This window comes from Lissotriton vulgaris, chromosome 9, assembly GCF_964263255.1.
Source record: "Lissotriton vulgaris chromosome 9, aLisVul1.2, whole genome shotgun sequence".
NCBI classification, from domain to species: Eukaryota; Metazoa; Chordata; class Amphibia; order Caudata; family Salamandridae; genus Lissotriton; species Lissotriton vulgaris.
The window spans coordinates 316,723,970-316,741,983 of NC_141697.1; the positions used below are offsets into that span (position 1 = coordinate 316,723,970).

The 18,014-nt window shown below is 45.2% G+C and overlaps 1 protein-coding gene across 1 annotated transcript in view; it reads right to left on the bottom strand.

Moving 5' to 3' along the window:
• The window catches only part of LOC147690048 (zinc-binding protein A33-like), a 348,579-nt gene that overhangs the window by 27,184 nt on the left and 303,381 nt on the right, over window positions 1-18,014 (bottom strand). The window contains exon 8 of the mRNA XM_086936633.1: window positions 7,718-7,740. Within this exon, the coding sequence (XP_086792759.1) occupies window positions 7,718-7,740 (23 nt within the window). The remainder of the gene's footprint in view (window positions 1-7,717; window positions 7,741-18,014) is intronic.

Here is an 18,014-nt window from a genome sequence, read left to right on the forward strand (position 1 = left end):
GTGGGGGAGGGGGGGAGTTTGGTTTGGTTAGCACTGATCAGTTGGGTTTGTTGGGGTGGGGGCGGGGAGGGATCGGTGGGAGGGGGAGGGCAGTTGGGGAGGAGAAGGGAGATGGACAATATGAGTACTGTAGTCACTTGTCAGGCTGGCGCACACGCTAATCCCCATACACCACCACCACCAACTTTCCTTTTCCACTCGGAATTCCTTGGCACACGAGATAGGCAACACTTCCACACCCCACGGCCGCTACTGGCGCGAGACGCCAGGGGCCCATTACTGAGATTGCACCAGGATAGGTATGGGGACCCCGGATAGAAACAGGCCACAAGGGGATACTTTTAAGGTGATGACCTGCAATGTCAATGGCCTCGGCTGTAGGATTAAGAGAGGTCTGGTTAACAACTACATAAAACGCTCTGGGGCGGATGTGGCGCTCCTACAGGAGACATACCTGAAGGGCACGAAGTGTGCTTTCCTAGCGAGGGGGCAGTACACAGTCCTGGCTCATGCTGGGTTTACCTATGGCTCAAGGGGGGTTGCGATACTGATAAAGAAATGTCCACCAATGAAAGTAGCGAAAGTCTGGACCGATCCACACGGGACATATGTAGGAGTTCGGGGGACATGGGGAAGGAGGGAATACACATTTATCTCGAATTACGCTCCACCCAAACTGCAGACAGATACGCTTCGGGGTATATCAGACATAATACTTAACTCATCGGACACGGTGCAGATCATTGGTGGGGACTTTAACGATGTCATGAGCCCGCCGTTAGACAGAACCGGGGATCGCAATCGCCCCACGACCCTAACCCCGTTGGCCAGAACCATGACTACCCTTGGCCTTCTAGACGTGTGGAGATGGTTACACCCGGCGGCGCGGGCGTTCTCCTACTTCTCGGGAGCCCACAAAGTCTACTCCCGACTTGACTATATCTTCATGCCGAGACAGATGCTTCAGGCGTCTGATTTGGCGGAATACTGTGCTAGAGGGGTTTTTGACCACTCGCCACTGGTACTAACTCTGGGCAGAAATAGGCGGACCGGGCCTAACATCCTCCAGCTTTTGAACTGGGATTTGCAGAACCCAGAGCTCCTGAGGGGATTGCGGGCCGATCTTAAGGTATACTTGGCGGACAATGTCGGAACAGTGGACTCCAAGGTGGTCTTATGGGAAGCACTCAAAGTGGTGCTCCGTGATAGGGCGCACTGTCGGCTGGCAGACGCCAGAAGGAAGGAACAGGCAGAGATCCTGGCGCTGGAAGCGCAGATAGTGCAAATGGAGACGGAGCATCTCCAGACTAAAGACCCAGGGACCTTGAGACGCCTGGTGGACGTTCAGGCCCAATATCGTCAGGTTGTGACCAAGGAGGTGAAGACGCAGGCACTGGCTACCCTACATCGAATTTATGATGTGGGAGATAAGTCTGGAAAGCTCCTAGCGTGGCTGAGTAGAAAACAGCAGAGCGATAGATGGGTAGAGAGAGTCAGGACGGGCCCCATGACGTGGGCATGTACCGACGAAGAGATAGCGGATGCCTTCACAGGCTATTATCGGGCCTCCTATGAAGCACGCAACTTAGGGACCAGGGAGGATGCGCTGTCCTATATGGCAAGTATTGAGATCCCAAAGCTTGAAGACACAGACTGTGAGGAACTAGAAGACGATATCACAGCGGAAGAGGTTAGAATAGCACTTACGAAACTCCGAGCGGGTAAGGCCCCAGGACCCAATGGCTTCCCCGCTGAGTTTTTGAAGAAAACTGCAGACCTCTTGACCAAACACCTTCTGGGACTGTTTGAGGATGCTGAAAAGGAGGGCCATTTTCCCCTAGACCTCAGACAGGCCACAATTGTCCCAATCCATAAGGCGGGAAAGCCTCCAGATGAATGTGTGTCCTATCGCCCCATCTCCCTGCTGAATGTGGAGGCTAAGTTATATGCCACAATCTTGGCTCTGCGGCTGCGTCGCGTTATACCACAACTGGTCCATATGGACCAGACAGGTTTCATTCCGGAGAGGGCGACCAGGTACAATCTGCGTAGGACGCATAATTGGTTGTGAGAAGTGGAGGACAGGACGGAACCTCACTGGTTCCTGTCCCTGGACGCTGAGAAGGCGTTCGATGCAGTACACTGGCCCTTCTTGAAGGGAATCTTAGAATATCTAGGGTTTGGGCCCAAGTTCAGAAGTAGGGTACGACTCCTTTACTCGGGCCCTGTTACTCGAGTCAGGGTCAACAGGACGACGTCCAAGGCTTTTCCCATACAGAGGGGAACCCGGCAGGGATGCCCCCTGTCTCCCCTTCTGTTTGCCCTAACTATTGAGGTCGCAGCATGCGCGATTAGGCGAAACCCTAGGGTGTCGGGTTTCCGTTTGGGTCAGGCAGGATCGCAAGAGGAAAAACTGTCCCTCTATGCAGACGATGTGCTGCTGTATGTGACAAAGCCGGAGACTACTATTCCGGTGCTATTTTTGGAGCTGGGCCAGTATGGGGCTAGATCGGGATACCAAATTAATTGGCATAAGTCAACGCTCGATGACCCCAGAGGACGGACGGAATGGCCTGACCTACCGGACAGACTGCAGACGACCACTCTAGGTTTCACGTACTTGGGGATATTCATAACAACAGACAGGACAATAGCCTGCGAGCGCAATATTATCCGTGTGCTTAATAACTTTAAGTTAGACGCAGGCAGATGGCAGTTGCTCCCCCTGACACTTCTGGGGCGGGCGGCCATGTTCAAAATGGTCTCCTTGCCAAGATTCCTCTATGCATTCCAAAACGTGTATCTTCCGTTACCGCAAAAGTTTTTCTCAGCAGTGCATGCGGAACTAAGGTTCTTCTTATGGTTAGGAAAGCACCCCAGGGTGGCATTGGCGACTCTACAGAGGCACCAATATGATGGGGGAATTTCTCTACCTGATTTTGAGGCCTACTACTGGGCGGAACATCTGGCCCCCATCAATGACTGAGTCCACGCACCGGCTGCGCATCCCACCTACGCGCTAGAAGGACACAATATGGCACGCATAGCTGCATACACTACATTTACGAGGGGAAAGGATGTAATAAACTGCTACCGGCCCCCAGACTCACACTGGGGGCTTGGCAAAAGGCCATGAAAGCTGTAGGGTGGACTCATAGGCCTTAGAGGCAGACCCCGATCTGGGACTGCGCATGGCTGACAGAACTCAGTAAGTTAAAAGGCTTCAGAGGATGGGATGATATCGGCATCTCCTCCCTGGGAGATGAGGTTAAAAGCAGGACTTTGAAATCATTTCAGTCCCTGCAGACGAAATTTGGACTGCCCCGCTCCCAATTCTTCAAATATATACAATTTAGACATGCCTGGCGGGCAGAGAGGGCAGTACAGGAGGCACTCCCTGAATACGTCCCCCTGGAGGGCCGCTTACTGCAGGAAAAGATCCTAGAAAAGACTGTATCCTTGACATACAAAACGATCATGAATAATAAACCAGGTAGGCTGACTGGACTCCGAGCCACCTGGGAGAAAGAGCTGGGGGAGATGGACGACCTGGACTGGGGGGTAGTGCTGATGCACCCTAGGGAGGTAGCAATCAAATCACAACTCCGCCTGATACAATTCAAAATCTTACATAGGGCATACTTTGACAGGCAGAGGCTCTTTAAGATGGGGAGAGTGTCTGACCCTAGCTGTCTGCGTTGTGGAATGGCAACTGGGGATTTCCTACACATACTATGGTCGTGCCGCCATATACAACCTATTGGGGGGAGGTCACTGCTGAACTGGGGGAGGTACTGGAAATGGAGATCCCGATGGACCCGAAGCTCATACTCCTAGGGATGACAAATGATGCAGACCTGACCCGCCCTCTGCTGATCTTTTTAGCTCTAGCGCTAGTAGTAGCCAAGAGGGACATAGCTAGGAACTGGGGAGCGCCAAGTACCCCTCAACTAGGAGAATGGAGAAGGGGAATGGACATGTACATGGCGGCCGAGAGGGTTACGTATAAGGCGAGGGGATGCCCGAAGAAATTTAGCAGAATATGGGGCAAGTGGAGGCACTACCATGGCTTGGATGGAGGACTATAAGGTATGCCGATTATGTGTGGCCAAGATGTATACACAAGACGGAGCTGCCCGAACTCGAGAGACTATGCACTATGAGGGTACCGAACAACGATTATTGCATGTAAATTTGATTATTGATGGGGTGCTCTTAACCTTTGATGGGATGTGTGAGGGGGGGTTGGTGTGGGAAGTGGGACCTTTTGCTTGACAAAGACATGACTGTACTGTACTTGTTCTCAGGTGTTAAAATAATAAAAATGTTACAAAAAAAAAAACAGTGTCGAGTGGACTAAAACAAACACCTCAACACCATTCAATCCCATTTTTCCACATGAGCTGTGTGTAAATTCACATCATGAAAAACTGCATGTGTTTTGGTCAGAGATCACTACTAATTTAATTACCAAAATCTTATGCACCAACAGGCACATGCATCAATGTAGGCTTTTGCGATTCCTTAATTCCGATTATTAAGGAATTGCAATTAAGGAATTGCAAAAGCCTTTGCATGTAGGAATCGCTATAAATTTATCGATTCCCAAACATTCCTTAATTGCGACTCGCGACTCGCATTTAAGGAATGCCTTCCAATTCATTCCTATGGGCCTACAGGCCTATAGGAATGAATAGGAGATTGCAAGCGCTATTTGTGTGTACCAATAGGTTATCGCAATTTGTAAATGCAATTTCAAGGGTGCAAGGGTGTCAAAAGGACACCCTGTTGCACCCCTGAAATTGATCTGTGCACGCATGTTGTAACGTACAACTTTGAAAAATGCACTTTAGTGCATTTTTCAAGGTTTTTGCAAATTACCATCAAGTACAAATTGATGGTAATTTGCTCCCCCCTTTTAGCAAACTCGCAATTTGCAATTCCATCATGAATTGCATTTAAGGAATCGCAATTTGTGATTCCTTAAATGCAATCGCAAGTTAACAAATCTCAATAGTTTGCGATTTCTTAAATTGCGTGAAGCTGACAGGTTGATGCATCGCAGAAGCCCTTTTTGCGGGAGCAAACGGATGATTTTTGCGAATCGCACCGTTTGTGCTTGCAAAAATGGTTGATGCATGTACCTGCACATCCATTGCCTGTTCTAGGAAGATGAATGTAGGGAGTGGGGCAATAAGCTAAATTAGATCACATTCTAAGAGCTGATTCGGAAAAGTATATTTCTGACCTACTAACGAAAAACCTTTGTCTGCAGAGAGAAACTTTAAGGAAGGATAATACTTCACTATTTACCTTGATGTGGAATGATGATTTTTCCAAGCTATTGTGAAGGTCAAATCACAATGATATTGGGATGCAAAGGAATGAATTGTTACAACCATATTCTTTTATAATCATCAATAATGAATTTAAAACAATCTTGGTGCACATTTAAAAATATGTCGGAACCCTTCAGATGGCTAGGTGATGCACTATTGTGGTTTCCTTTTTCTAGGAACGGACCAACATTAAATGTCTCTGAAAACTTGGAGAACATAGCGACATAATGGAAGGTGATCCTGGAAATTAGGCCACTCTTTGAGAAAGCAACATTTTAAAAGCAAAAGAAAGATGTGCAGCCCAGGGTAGAAGGTAGTTATACACTGTTTGTGATTGGTGGTTTTTGATCACATATTGAGCATATCTTTTGAATGTCAACCACTGGTCTCAGAGTAGTGTAGAATTGAGGTTGCTTATAGTCTGTTATATTGACTATGCTGCTATTAAAAGTAAGAAAGTAAAGAAAAGCGAAATCCTCACCTGCATTTCTATAACAGACATGTGACTACCTCCCAAATTCCTAAGGACAGTCAGTCAGATCATCCTACCGGTCATGCTAAAAGTACTTAATGCCTCTATCTCCACCAATATAGTTCCTCCTAAGTGGAAGGAAGTGAGGGTAAAAGCACTTGCTAAGAAACCGAATATTAGTATCACCAATCTCAGCAATTATCGCCCTATTTCCTTGCTCCCCTGGGCCAGCAAGTTACTGGAAAAATACATCAATGGCCTTTTGACCAAATTCCTTGAGGAAAATAATCTCCTTGATCCCTCCCAGACCGGCTTCCGCCCCAAGCATGGGACGGAATCGGCTCTCCTGGCGGTCTTGGAAGAAACTAGGGGTATCTTGGATCGGGGAGGATCGGTGGCAGTCGTCCTCCTCGATCTCAGTGCCGCTTTTGACACTGTAAATCACACTATCTTGTTGCAGCGCCTCAAGGAAATTGGGATACAAGGAGGAGCATTGGAGTGGATCCGCTCTTTTCTTTCCAGCAGGCAATTTCAGGTCTTTGAGGGAGCAACTATCTCCACAAGCAAGCCCTTGAACTGTGGAGTTCCGCAGGGCTCCTCATTGAGTCCAACGTTGTTTAACGTCTACATGAGACCACTGGCTGGGGTCGTCCGTCCGTATGGTATTAAGATCGTTACCTACGCGGACGACACCCAGCTGGTGGTCTCCCTCACGCCGGCCGGAGACCTTGTAGGCACAGTGGACCTGCCCAAATGTCTGAGCGAGTTTGATCGATGGATGACCATGTCTTGTCTCAAACTTAATGGAGACAAGACAGAGGTCATGATGCTGGGACATCTAGCACCTCCCACGATTAATCAAATCTGGCCAACTTGCCTGGGCACCCCTCCAGTCCCCAGAGATACCATCAAGAGCCTGGGAATCTGGCTGGACAAGTCCCTAACATTCAATCATCAGGCCGCTGTATTATCTGCTACCTGCTTTGGCCTCATTAGAGTGCTGAAAAAGATTCTCCCATTACTACCGTTTGAGGCCAGACAAATCGTGGTCCAGGGACTGATACTTGCCAGGCTGGACTTTGGAAATGCGCTCTACCTTGGGACCCCTGACTCCACACTAAAAAAGTTGCAGGTAATCCAGAACTGTGCGGCCCGAACCCTGCTCCAACTCCCTCGCAGGACCTCTGCGAAGGCCGGACTGAAAAAATTAAACTGGCTCCCGGTGAAAGACAGGATCAGCTTCAAATCCCTTTGTGTTGCCCATCAATCTTTTTGGGAAACCGGGCCACTGATTAGTCGCCCCCTAATTACCCCCTACCTCCCCAGCAGACAACTTCGATCCACAAATGCCTTACTAGCTGTAGTACCAAAGGTCAAAAGATCTAGATCAGGAGGTCGCTCTTTTTCCCTGAACGCGGCCAAATTATGGAACAGTCTTCCCCTCCATCTTGGGTCCAACTCTGACCTCACCTCCTTTAGGAAAAATTTAAAAACCTTCCTGTTCAATAAATAAGTAACCTCTCCTGGACTCAGCCCTATGGGCAACACCTGTTAGTTTTTCAGCGCTAGGACGCCTCCGGGCAGCTATTTTGCGCTTTATAAAATTCATTTTCATTTCATTTCATTCATTTCATTTCACTATTCACAATAACTAAGAAAATCACTATAACTAAGAAAATAAACATTATTGTTTGAAGCAGTACTAATTTTTCACAAAATATACCGCAACTGAGCCCCCAGCTCAAAATTTTAACATCATAGTGTTCACTCATTGTAGTTACGAAGATGGATCTTTATAAAAATCTATTTTAATACTCCTGCATGCCAGAATGAACACTTTTCTTAAAGTACACGCCACACACAAAAATGTAACTATCTTAGCATTAAAACATGGAGTCATACTTACTTTTCTGCAAATGATTTTATTTCCTGTCAGAGGGATAGAAGAAAACAAAAGTTAGAAGTCTAAAAGACTTTCACGGGTGATAGATTTAAATTCGTAAAGTTATCTGGTACCAGGACCAAAATAAATGAAGGTTAGAAAACACAATAGATAGATCCATGTGGCATATGCCCACTATATCCCTACTGTTATATCACATGAATAAAATATTACATCCACTATATCGACCTAATCGATAGATTGAAAAATAAGCATAGGTAAATACAATAGTAATTTGAACAAACAGTGTAAATGTAAGAATATACTTGCAATGATGAAGTGGTATCAGACGACGGATTGGAGGCAATATAATTATTGGTCGTTATTAGTGACCTTGGTGTAGTTTCATATAAGTATCTGGAGACCTTTGGCTTTGTTCTCGAATCATCGCCCTTTAGGTACGAGAGGGGTCATGTGATAAAGGCCTGTGTGTGGGCTGAAACGCATATTGTCTGACATCAAAGACATACTTATGTACTTGCTTTGTGGTCCGTTGTCCGGTTTTGCCACAGAAATTGATACAATGGTGGAGGATATCGAGTTTTATATAGGTATATTATTAAATCACCAGTCCATTCGTAAGCACTGATGGCCAAAACTATTATTCATTTAGTCAAGAAACATCTAGCAAATTACCGGCCAAACACATATCTGCAGTAGTAGATGCGGTGCCAGTTTATATTCTTTGAAGCACAATAGAATAAACATAACTGGCAACGTCATTATGCACAATACTCGGCTTTTTAAGTTATTCACAAAATCTGAGTACACGCTTGCTTCAAAAGGGTAACGCACGTGTCTCCACCAAATTGAGGTGGCCGGGTTCTATACACCTTGTAGTAATTTAAACTTATTTTTGTCAAACTTGTTTTAATTGATTTTTCAAATAATTAAGCATCAAGCATGGTAGTACATTCAATCACTGTCCTCTTTTATAGCCGTTGAGTATCATATCCTTGTACAGTGTTTGTCAGATAATCCGGGTGTTCTCTTCCTTTAATACATGTTAAAGTATTACAGGAATGGTTATAAAACTTATTTTCAACATCCCCCCCCCACTAAACCCTCCCCTCCCCTATCCCTCGCCCTTCCTGTGAGTCAAGATCCAGTGAACAGATCTTTTTAGCATTGATTTCCAATTATTGCAGCAAAAAAGGAAAAACAGAAAAAGAAACCAGAGCAAAACATAAGAAATCAATTATCTAGGCCTATCGGGAGACATGGGTGATGTGGGCATACAGACATATCTCTGGAGTGTACTTACTCTAGCGGAGATGGTGTCACTGGTTAGAACTGAAAGGTGCAATGCCCTCACCCTCGAGGGGCAGGTGGTCAGGGGAGACCTCTAGAAAGGTAGATGATGAGGAGGCCCCAGGCATATTCAAAGTTTTTAAATTAGTCTCTAAAGATCTCGCTCATTCGCTCCATAATGACTGCTTGCCACAATCGTGCATGCCGTTGTGTCATGGCCGGGGCTACTTTCTTCTTCCAGGCAGCAGCAATTGCAGCGGCTTTCTCTTAAGATCAGCTTGCAAGTGACGTAGGAGAGGCGGATAATTAGTTTCAAATAGCCCTGAGATCCTGTGGGTGAGTTTTTTATCTAGGTATGTTAGTTCTTTCTTGGCCCATTGAAATGGGGTTGTAGCCACTAGGGCGCCCATCTCCGTGTCTGATAATGTCAGGTTAAGGAGAAAGGATTTGTGTAGGTTAATGCGGAGCCAAGCCACCTCTTCGAAACCTCAGCTCCTCCAGAAGTGATGGCAGGGATCGCTGAGGGTCAGTAAGTGTCAATAGGATGTCATTGGCAAACTGTGAGATCTTATGTTTAGTGGGATCAAAGTCAATACCACTGATCGTCGGGTTCTCTCTTATCTTTGCAGTTAGGGTTTAATACTAAGCGCAAAGAGGAGTGGGGGTAGCGGACACCCCTGTCTAGTCCACCTTTTCAATAGAAATGGATCCAAACTCACCACGTTGATCAGTATTCTAGCACTCAGAGTGGCAAAGTTAACCTGTATCATATTTATAAATGCTTCACAGAAACCAAACCTCTTAAAGGGCCTGGAAAAGGAAGCGCCAGTCCACCCAATCAAACATCTTCACGGCGTCTAAGCAAAGCAATACTGGGTGGATCTGCTTTTCAGTAGTCTACTCTATTAAGTGTATTACTCTACTCACATTGTCTAGCTTTTGTCTGCAACTGATGAAGCCGGATTGGTCCAGTCCCCGCATCAAATTCTCTTATCATGTGGCCAGTAGAATATAGTCAGGCATCTAAATTGATGCGTGCTATGGGGCGATAAGAACTACACTGTTGTTGATCTTTCCCTTTCCCTTGATTAGGGATCACAGTGATGGTATGGGTCTGCTTGAAGTCTGCGATGTGAATAAAAAGGGCAGTCAATTGAGGGATTAATTCTGCACTGAAAGGTTTGTAAAAAATGAGTTGTCAGGCCATCTGGGCCTGACGATTTGTGTAGCTTCAGTCCCCCTAATGCGCATCTCTCGCTTCCGCTTACCGTTGCTGAAGACTTGATCAGCAGCTGACCTGGGGATCTCTGTGAGCGGCGAGACCATGCAACCAGGGCCGGACTGGCAGTTGCGGGCACTCGGCAATCCCCCGGTGCGCCGCAAGGGTGGAGGGACGGTTTTGTGCCCATGGGGGCCGTTGTTGTTACAGGACCGTGTTGGTCCTGTAACAAAATTGGCTGGAAACCGGCCCCGGCAAAGAGCTCGGTCGCACCCCCAACGCCCACCCCCCCTCCCCGGGGGGGCGGCCGACAACTTTGCCAGGGCTGGTTTTCATTTCCAGTCCGGCCCTGCATGCCCCACTCGGCGCCGTTCATGGTGCGGGAGGATCACAGTGTTGAGGTGTGCAGGGCCGTCATTCCGGCCGCTGACTGTCTCACAGGTTAGGCCTGTCCCTCTTCAGCATGCACAACATCCACCGCCATCCGGGCGTCATTTTCCCTGCTCAGACGCCTCATTCGGTTCCGCAAGGCTCGTTGGATGAACCGGGGTAAGTTTCACCCGCTACGTTGATCAGAAGTGCCCAGCAATTTACACTTTTAACTAAATCTAATAATTTTTGCTTATTCACAAAATATTTTGAATCTACTTTTACCCTCAAATTTTGTGACTAGCCAAAAAGAAGTAAACTTGCTCAAAAATGCATATTATTCAAAAGTTGTATTTGTAAACCAAGCCCTAACTATTTTGATTCCTCTCAATTAGACTGTCTATAATCTTTTCTGTCTGCTTAAAATAGAAGTCATCAAGGAAACACAACAAAATACAAAACGCAATACTTTATGGAATGTTTTGACATTTTATTGAAAAAGAGCCTGTGCTGTTTTTTTTGACTTAGGCAAAAAGCACTTGGAGCTAAATCTCCATTTAAAATTTGGGTGAAAATCCCTGTCCAGTCTTACTTGAAAGGAGAATATTCCTCTAACTAGAAGTAAAAATATATACAGAAACATGAGAAATGTAGTTTAGAGGGATATTTATAGATTAAGTGACATTTAGAAAGGTGCATCTCCTTTCAAAATGGCAGGTGCACAGGCTTGCCAACTTATGATCTTCCCATGCCATTTTGAGACGTGGGAACTGCAGGACTTTTGATGGCAGAACCTCAGACGGCTCTTTATCTCTGACCTAGTAGACCATCTGACAAATGAGGTTCAATAGCAGTCACCTCTTACTATTTATGACAGGGCTACATCACTCGTTTTGCATTTCTGAGACCAACTCTTCTTCTTGAAGAGCACAATACTTTGCTTGTGGACCTGACCCTTTCTGCAGGTTTATCCCCAAACATTTTGCCTTTTGCCACCTATTCTCATAGTCTCTTTTAGTTGGCCAGAGGACTCTGTGGACTCTATGACTGCTGATCAGTGCTAAAGTGCATATGCTATGAGTGCAATTTGTGATTCTGATTTGTTATCCGTGATTGGCACATTTGATTTACTGATAAGTCCCTTGTAATGTGCACTATGCGTGGCCAGGGCCTGTAAATCAAATGCTACTAGTGGGCTTGCAGCACTGATTGTGCCACACACACAAGTAGCCTTTCCAGTGTGGCTCAGACTTGCCTCTACAGTGTTTGCGCCTGCAGTTTTTAACTGCGATGTCGACCTGGCAAGTGCACCCACTTGCCAGGCACCAACCTTCCCTTTTCATACATTTAAGTCACATCTAAAGTAGACCTAAGGTCCCCTCATTGACGGGGTGCAGTGTATCTGAAAGGTCGGAAATGTTGTGGTGTTTTACATGTCCTGAAAAGAAATACTGTGAATTTCCTTTTTCAATATTGCAAGGCTATCTCCCCCATAGGTTATCATTTGAGCTGCTTTGTAACATCTTACAAGCAACGCTTTCAATTGGGAAGTGATAGAGATTTCAGGTTTAGGTTCCCTGAACTCAAAATTTAAAATTGCATCTTGAAGTTGAGGTATTTTAGTGTGTGTTTGAAAATTTCACTTTTAGAAAGGGGGCAGGGTCTGGTTTGTGCATTCACTCTAGACAGTCACACAAAGGGGAGCCGAGGTGTGTGATGCATATCTTGATGAGTCTTCCTGGACTAGAGTGGTGGTACGAGTTGTCACTAACTCCTGAATAGGCTGTGGCTGACTTTCTCAATGCTGTCTCCACCTCCTGTAGTGTGCCTGTCCAGGACAGGACAGAACTGGTTCTGGTAAGCCAGAGAGACTTTCTTTGAGATGTGCTGACTTCAAAGGCTAAAAGTAGTATAAGTAGTGTGGTTCTGACCCTAGAACTTTAAAACACCTCTGGATCAAGACGGACCTCTGTCAAGGAGAGAACTGAAGAGCTGAGCAGAGGAGTACTGCTCCTTTGCTGTGTGTTGCTTTACTGGGTTGGCCTGCAGTTGCTGCTTCCGCTAGAGAGGACAAAGACTGGACTTTGCTGTGTATCCTGCTTGAGAAGATTCTCCAAGGGCTTTATGTTGAGCTTGACTCCTATTAAGAAGTCTCAGGGACACAAAGATTTCACCTACAGCATCCTTGAACTCCACTGCTGAACCTCAGAACCTGCCTTGTGGAGCCAAATTCCAGTTCTGGGCCATTGGAGGTTGGTTTACTGTTTCTCCTGGTGAAATGAATCGCCTTTCCAGTGCTGTTATTCCCGCCACAAATCGCTGTGTGGCTGAAAAACACACGGATCGCAGGGTACCCCTGAAAAGATCGACGTAGCGCCCGTGTGCGGCCCAAGATGATGTTGCAGCAGAGTCAAGAGCAACAGGTTTCCGAAGTCTGAAACTCCTGCTCTGACTCTAATGCAAGCCATGCTGTGCGCCTGATAAAATCAACACATCACATGAGTGTGGCCGCATCGACCTGCAGAGTCAAGTATCATACCCATGCAAAATATTTGACACCCGCAGACTAGTACCTTCTGGAATACGACGCATCATTTCCCCTTACAATCCTGATTCGTCTGAACATTTTTTCCTGCCTGTGGATACAGGAATGATCGTATATTAATGTTTTCACACACTTCGCTCATCTGCCACTGGTGAATTTTGACGTATTATATGGTTATTTGCAAAAATCATTCACATCTATAGTCAGAATTGATAAAGCTTGATATTTTAGGAAATGTATGTTGGATTTTTGTTGTTTTGGGCTTGGTGTAGATAAAGATATTCATTTGTCTAAACTATTGCGGTGTCCATTTATGTGTTTTCACTGGTTTATGTGTGTTTGTGTACAAATACTTTGCACATTGCCTCTGAGATAAGCATGTCTGCTCGTGCCAAGCTACCAAGGAGGTGATCAGGGGTTATCTCTGTGTGTAACTCCCTTATCCTGAATAGAAGGAAGGATCCCTACTTGAACAAGGTGCAATCCACTGCCAACCACAGAGCCCCATCTCTAACATTTGCCATTAAGCTTGGTGCCTGCTTGGCATAGCTCTTTGCCCTGAGTGAAGAAATAGTGCTGGTGGCTCCAGAGAATGCACAGTGGCCTGGCCTCCCTGCTGTGGATCTCGCAATTTTGTAGGTAGTCCTGCTCCAGGTAGGGCAGCCTACAACCTCCAGTAACTAGAGGGTAAGTGGCACCAAAATGCTCCTTCTATAGCATGTAATTTCATAGAAAAGAAGAAGAAAATAGACACCCATGATTGGGAACCCAACAACTGAAAATTAATTTAGCAGAATTACCAAATTAATTAGAATGCAGTTTGCTTAGGGCCTTATTATGAGTTTGCCCATCTTGGAGCAGACCCCCACGCCAGCGCCCCACGCCAACACCGCCAAGCCTACTCTGTGACCATCCACCGGATTCCGATTGGAATCCAGGTAGGGCAGTCCTGCGGCAGCTGGCCCACGGCAGTGCCATGCTAAGGTTCATATATGAGCCTAAGCAAGGCACCGCAATGGGAACACCATTGCACGTTGCTGCAGGGCAAGGACTGTCAAGTTTATGCCCTGCATGAACTGGGGTGCATGCAAACAGGGGGCCACATCATGTGCCCCCCTGTATGAATTCCCTGGTGCAGAGGCAGTGTAGGGCTCCCTTAGGTTCCTCACCAGCACACTTTTTAAGGTGGTCGCACTGCCCTGAAAACTGTGGCGGTGAAAACTAGTAATATGTTTGGCGGTGCCGGCCTATTACCAGCCTCACACTGATTCAAAATTGCCAGGGATCACAGATCCCTGGAGGTAGCAGTGGTTCTGTGTCAGTATGACCGCCACAGTAGAAATATGGAAGGTGGAGCACCAGTCTGGTGGTCCACGGACCACCCCTGTGACTACTGCGGTCCAATGGGCCGCTGTAGTCTTAATAAGGCCCTAAAATAGAATAGAAAAACAAGAATAGACTTTAATCCTGATTACGTAACAAGTGTTACAGGAGAATTGAGAGTAAAAAGGGGGGCTTCTAAAGAAGTGGAAAAAAGAAACATGAGAAAGGGAGAAGATTAATTTTAACATTGAGTGATGGAAGAGGGCCCCCAAAGTATAAATAAAAGGAGAAGGGAGGAGGAGAGAGCACAAAGAGGAGGGGAAAGGCAGCAAATATACAGAGATGAAAAAAGAGACCTGTGCACAGAGGAAAGGGGTTAAATGTTAATTCTCTGTTTTTTTAAGTGAAACATCTCTCAGTTACTAGATTCCGAATGGTAGCAGAATGTAATAAACTAATTCATACGCATCTTGTCGAAAAACCAAGAAAGAGAGCCCATTTTAAAGATTAATGGCATTGCCACCTTTTCAAAAATCACATAAAACAACTTTGAAAAACAAATAGTTCCATGAACTGGGTTCTACTAAATGGTAAATGGCATTCATTTTGAAAATTGTATTCAACAGTTTAGGTGAAATGGTTTCTCAGAAATTTCATTCTATACATTTGTTTTTCTAAGAAAGCAAGTACAACCGTTTCTGTGCCTCTCCTCACGCCATCGCCAATCGAACCTCGACTAATAACCCCTTCTGTGTTTATAACACCTATATAGCCTCTGTTGAAATCCTGTCTCTTCCAATAAAAAAACTGTGTTTTTCTTTAGTGACACCCCCTTTTATTGGTTGACAAACGATCACACTGATTGCATAATAAAAATAACGCGTGTTTATATATACTTAGATCTACTGCAGTCCCAACTGGAAGGAACTTACATTTTTATACAACCTAGGACTTACCCTTACAACATCACATATTTGTTTCAGACTTACAGTTTTTGACAAACAATAATAACCTAACAACATGAATGAAACTTATCAAACTAGGGATTTCAAAATATAAACTTTGTATAGAAACACAATCTGTAAAAGCACATTCCACCTTATTTAACATTTTTAGACTCACACAGAAGATGATGTCTCGAACTCAACCTACAATTTATAAAAGGAAAACAATTAATACGGCAGTTTTTGAACCAGAAAAGGTTTTAGCACGGAATCAAATCCTTGCTTCTCAGACGCCTATTTTAACAGTTTAATGGTATAAAAACGGTGGCCTTTTATTTCTTATGTACTGAAAACTGTTTAATGTGTAAAAACACAACACACGTGCAAAAATATTCCTCGGGAACCTCTGCAGCTTGCACCACCTACAGCTCTGTCAAGTCTACCAAACACCAGTATTAACACCACCTACTAATCATCACACTCCTACAAAAGTGACAATTTGGATTATACTGGGTGACCTAAGGGTATTAGAATGGCCTTGTCAATCTGTTTTTTTTATTATATGTAATGGGATGTAGGATTGGGAAACACTCCTCTGCTCTTTTAAAAATAGAGTGGCAGTGCCACAATGTGGTGGGCTGTCATAAATATGTGCAGTCTAAAAAAAAAAAAGGGCTTGTGCTGCGTGCTGGCAAACATTGGCACAAATTAAGCACTGACTGAAAAGGCTGGCATGGTGTTCATTATTTCTCTGTAGAGAGAAAAGGTGGGGCATGGACAAGTCACACTGTGTAGGATCCCTTGCCCCTTAGCCAGTCCGCCAACGAGGGTATTTTATGTTATACATCGATATTTGTAAATTGGTGGAAGGTTCTAATTCATGTACTTATTTTTTTTTTTACTTATTATGGGCACTACATTGTCACGAATTGTCAAATTCGGCTTTTTGGTGAGGTAACAATAGAATGGTTGTGAACTAAAGAATTCATAATATTAAGGTTTTTGTTGTTGCATGATGATTTTGAGTTGTTTACATGCATGATATATGAGTAACTTAACATATTAATATTTTTCATTACTTTTATACTGCAATATTATATGAATGCTTTATCACAGGTGAAGTCAGGGCACCATTTTGATATTTGATATTTATTTAGTTATATAGCGCCCAAATCGCCCCGTCAGGGGTATCTCTGCGCTGGGACAGCAGGTTACAGTCAAACACGTGGACCTCAGAAGAGATGAGTTTTTAACAGTTTCCTGAAATGGGGGAAGGCTCTGGCAGTCGCGTAGTTGGCGGTGGAGTTCGTTCCAGAAGGTCGGGCAAGGTAAGTAAATGCTTTGCCATCCATCTGAGCCTTTTTGATTCTTGGAGTACAAAGAAGTAGCTTAGAAACTTATCGAAGGGGCTGAGAGGGGGTATATTTTAACACTTTGTCAGATAGGTAGGTAGGCCCCAGGCCTTTAAGGGCCTTAAAGACTGTGCAGCAAATCTTGAATTTCACCCGCTTACTCACGTGGAGCCAGTGGAGTTTGTTAAGAAGTGGTATAGAGGCCGTCCTTGGGAAGGATGTGGGGGGGGCATTTTGCTACTAGTCAGGCTGCTGTATTCTGGACAACCTGCAGCTTGTTTAAGGAAGCCTCGCTGGCCGAAGCATTGCAGTAGTCCAGAGGATGGTACCATAGGAAACATTCTTCTAAGAAGGCTGAGTGTGTGAAAGCAGGTACCAACGGTGGAAGTGGCGTGTGCTTCCAGCGAAAGATTCTGGTCGATCCGGATTACCAGGTTCTTGATCACTCCTTTAGAAGTGGGAGCAGATCCCAGCTCCTCCGGCCCCCAGCTGGGAGTCCAGCTTATTTCTGCACCTCCAAACAACATGACCTCCAACTTTCGGAATTTAGTTGCAGGAAGTTAGCTCTCATCCAGGCAGCAATGGTCTTCATGCCCTCCGAGAAGGTGAATTGTATGTTAGGATGTGACTTATCAAAGGTGAGTAGGAGCTGGGTGTTGTCCACGTAAGAGATGGGACTAAACCCTAGGGTCCTCATTAGTTTTGCCAAGGGAGTGATATCAATGTTAAATAGGGTAGGGCTCAAGCAGGATCCCTGAGGTACTCCCTTGGTAACGTTGGTGGTCTTAGATCTAAAAGTACTCAAAGTGATTGTCTAGGGCCAAACTGTTAGAAAGTCTGTCAGCCATTTGCATTCCCAATACTAGCATGTGCTGTTTTACAAATGTAACTAAAACCACTTTATATCTCCTAAGGACTATTTTAGTGTGAAATAAAGATTTGTAAAATATATCTTTGTGGTGGTCATTGATGTATCAGAACAAAACAGAGGAATCACATGTGTAGAAATGTTCCCAGCATCATCTCTGTCATCTTCAAGGGCTATTCCCAAGTAAGGGTTGGTGAGACCCTCTTTTAGATCTGTTCGCTTTAGAACCAACGGATAGCTACACGACTCAGAGAAAAGGGACGTTTATCTAGTGGTCCATATTCTTTAGAATCAAGTCAATATGCGACTTTAGGCCGCCTCAGAATGCTATTGAGGTGATGGTGCACAGATGACTGAACAAGTATAATGAATTAAAGGAAGAAACATGCC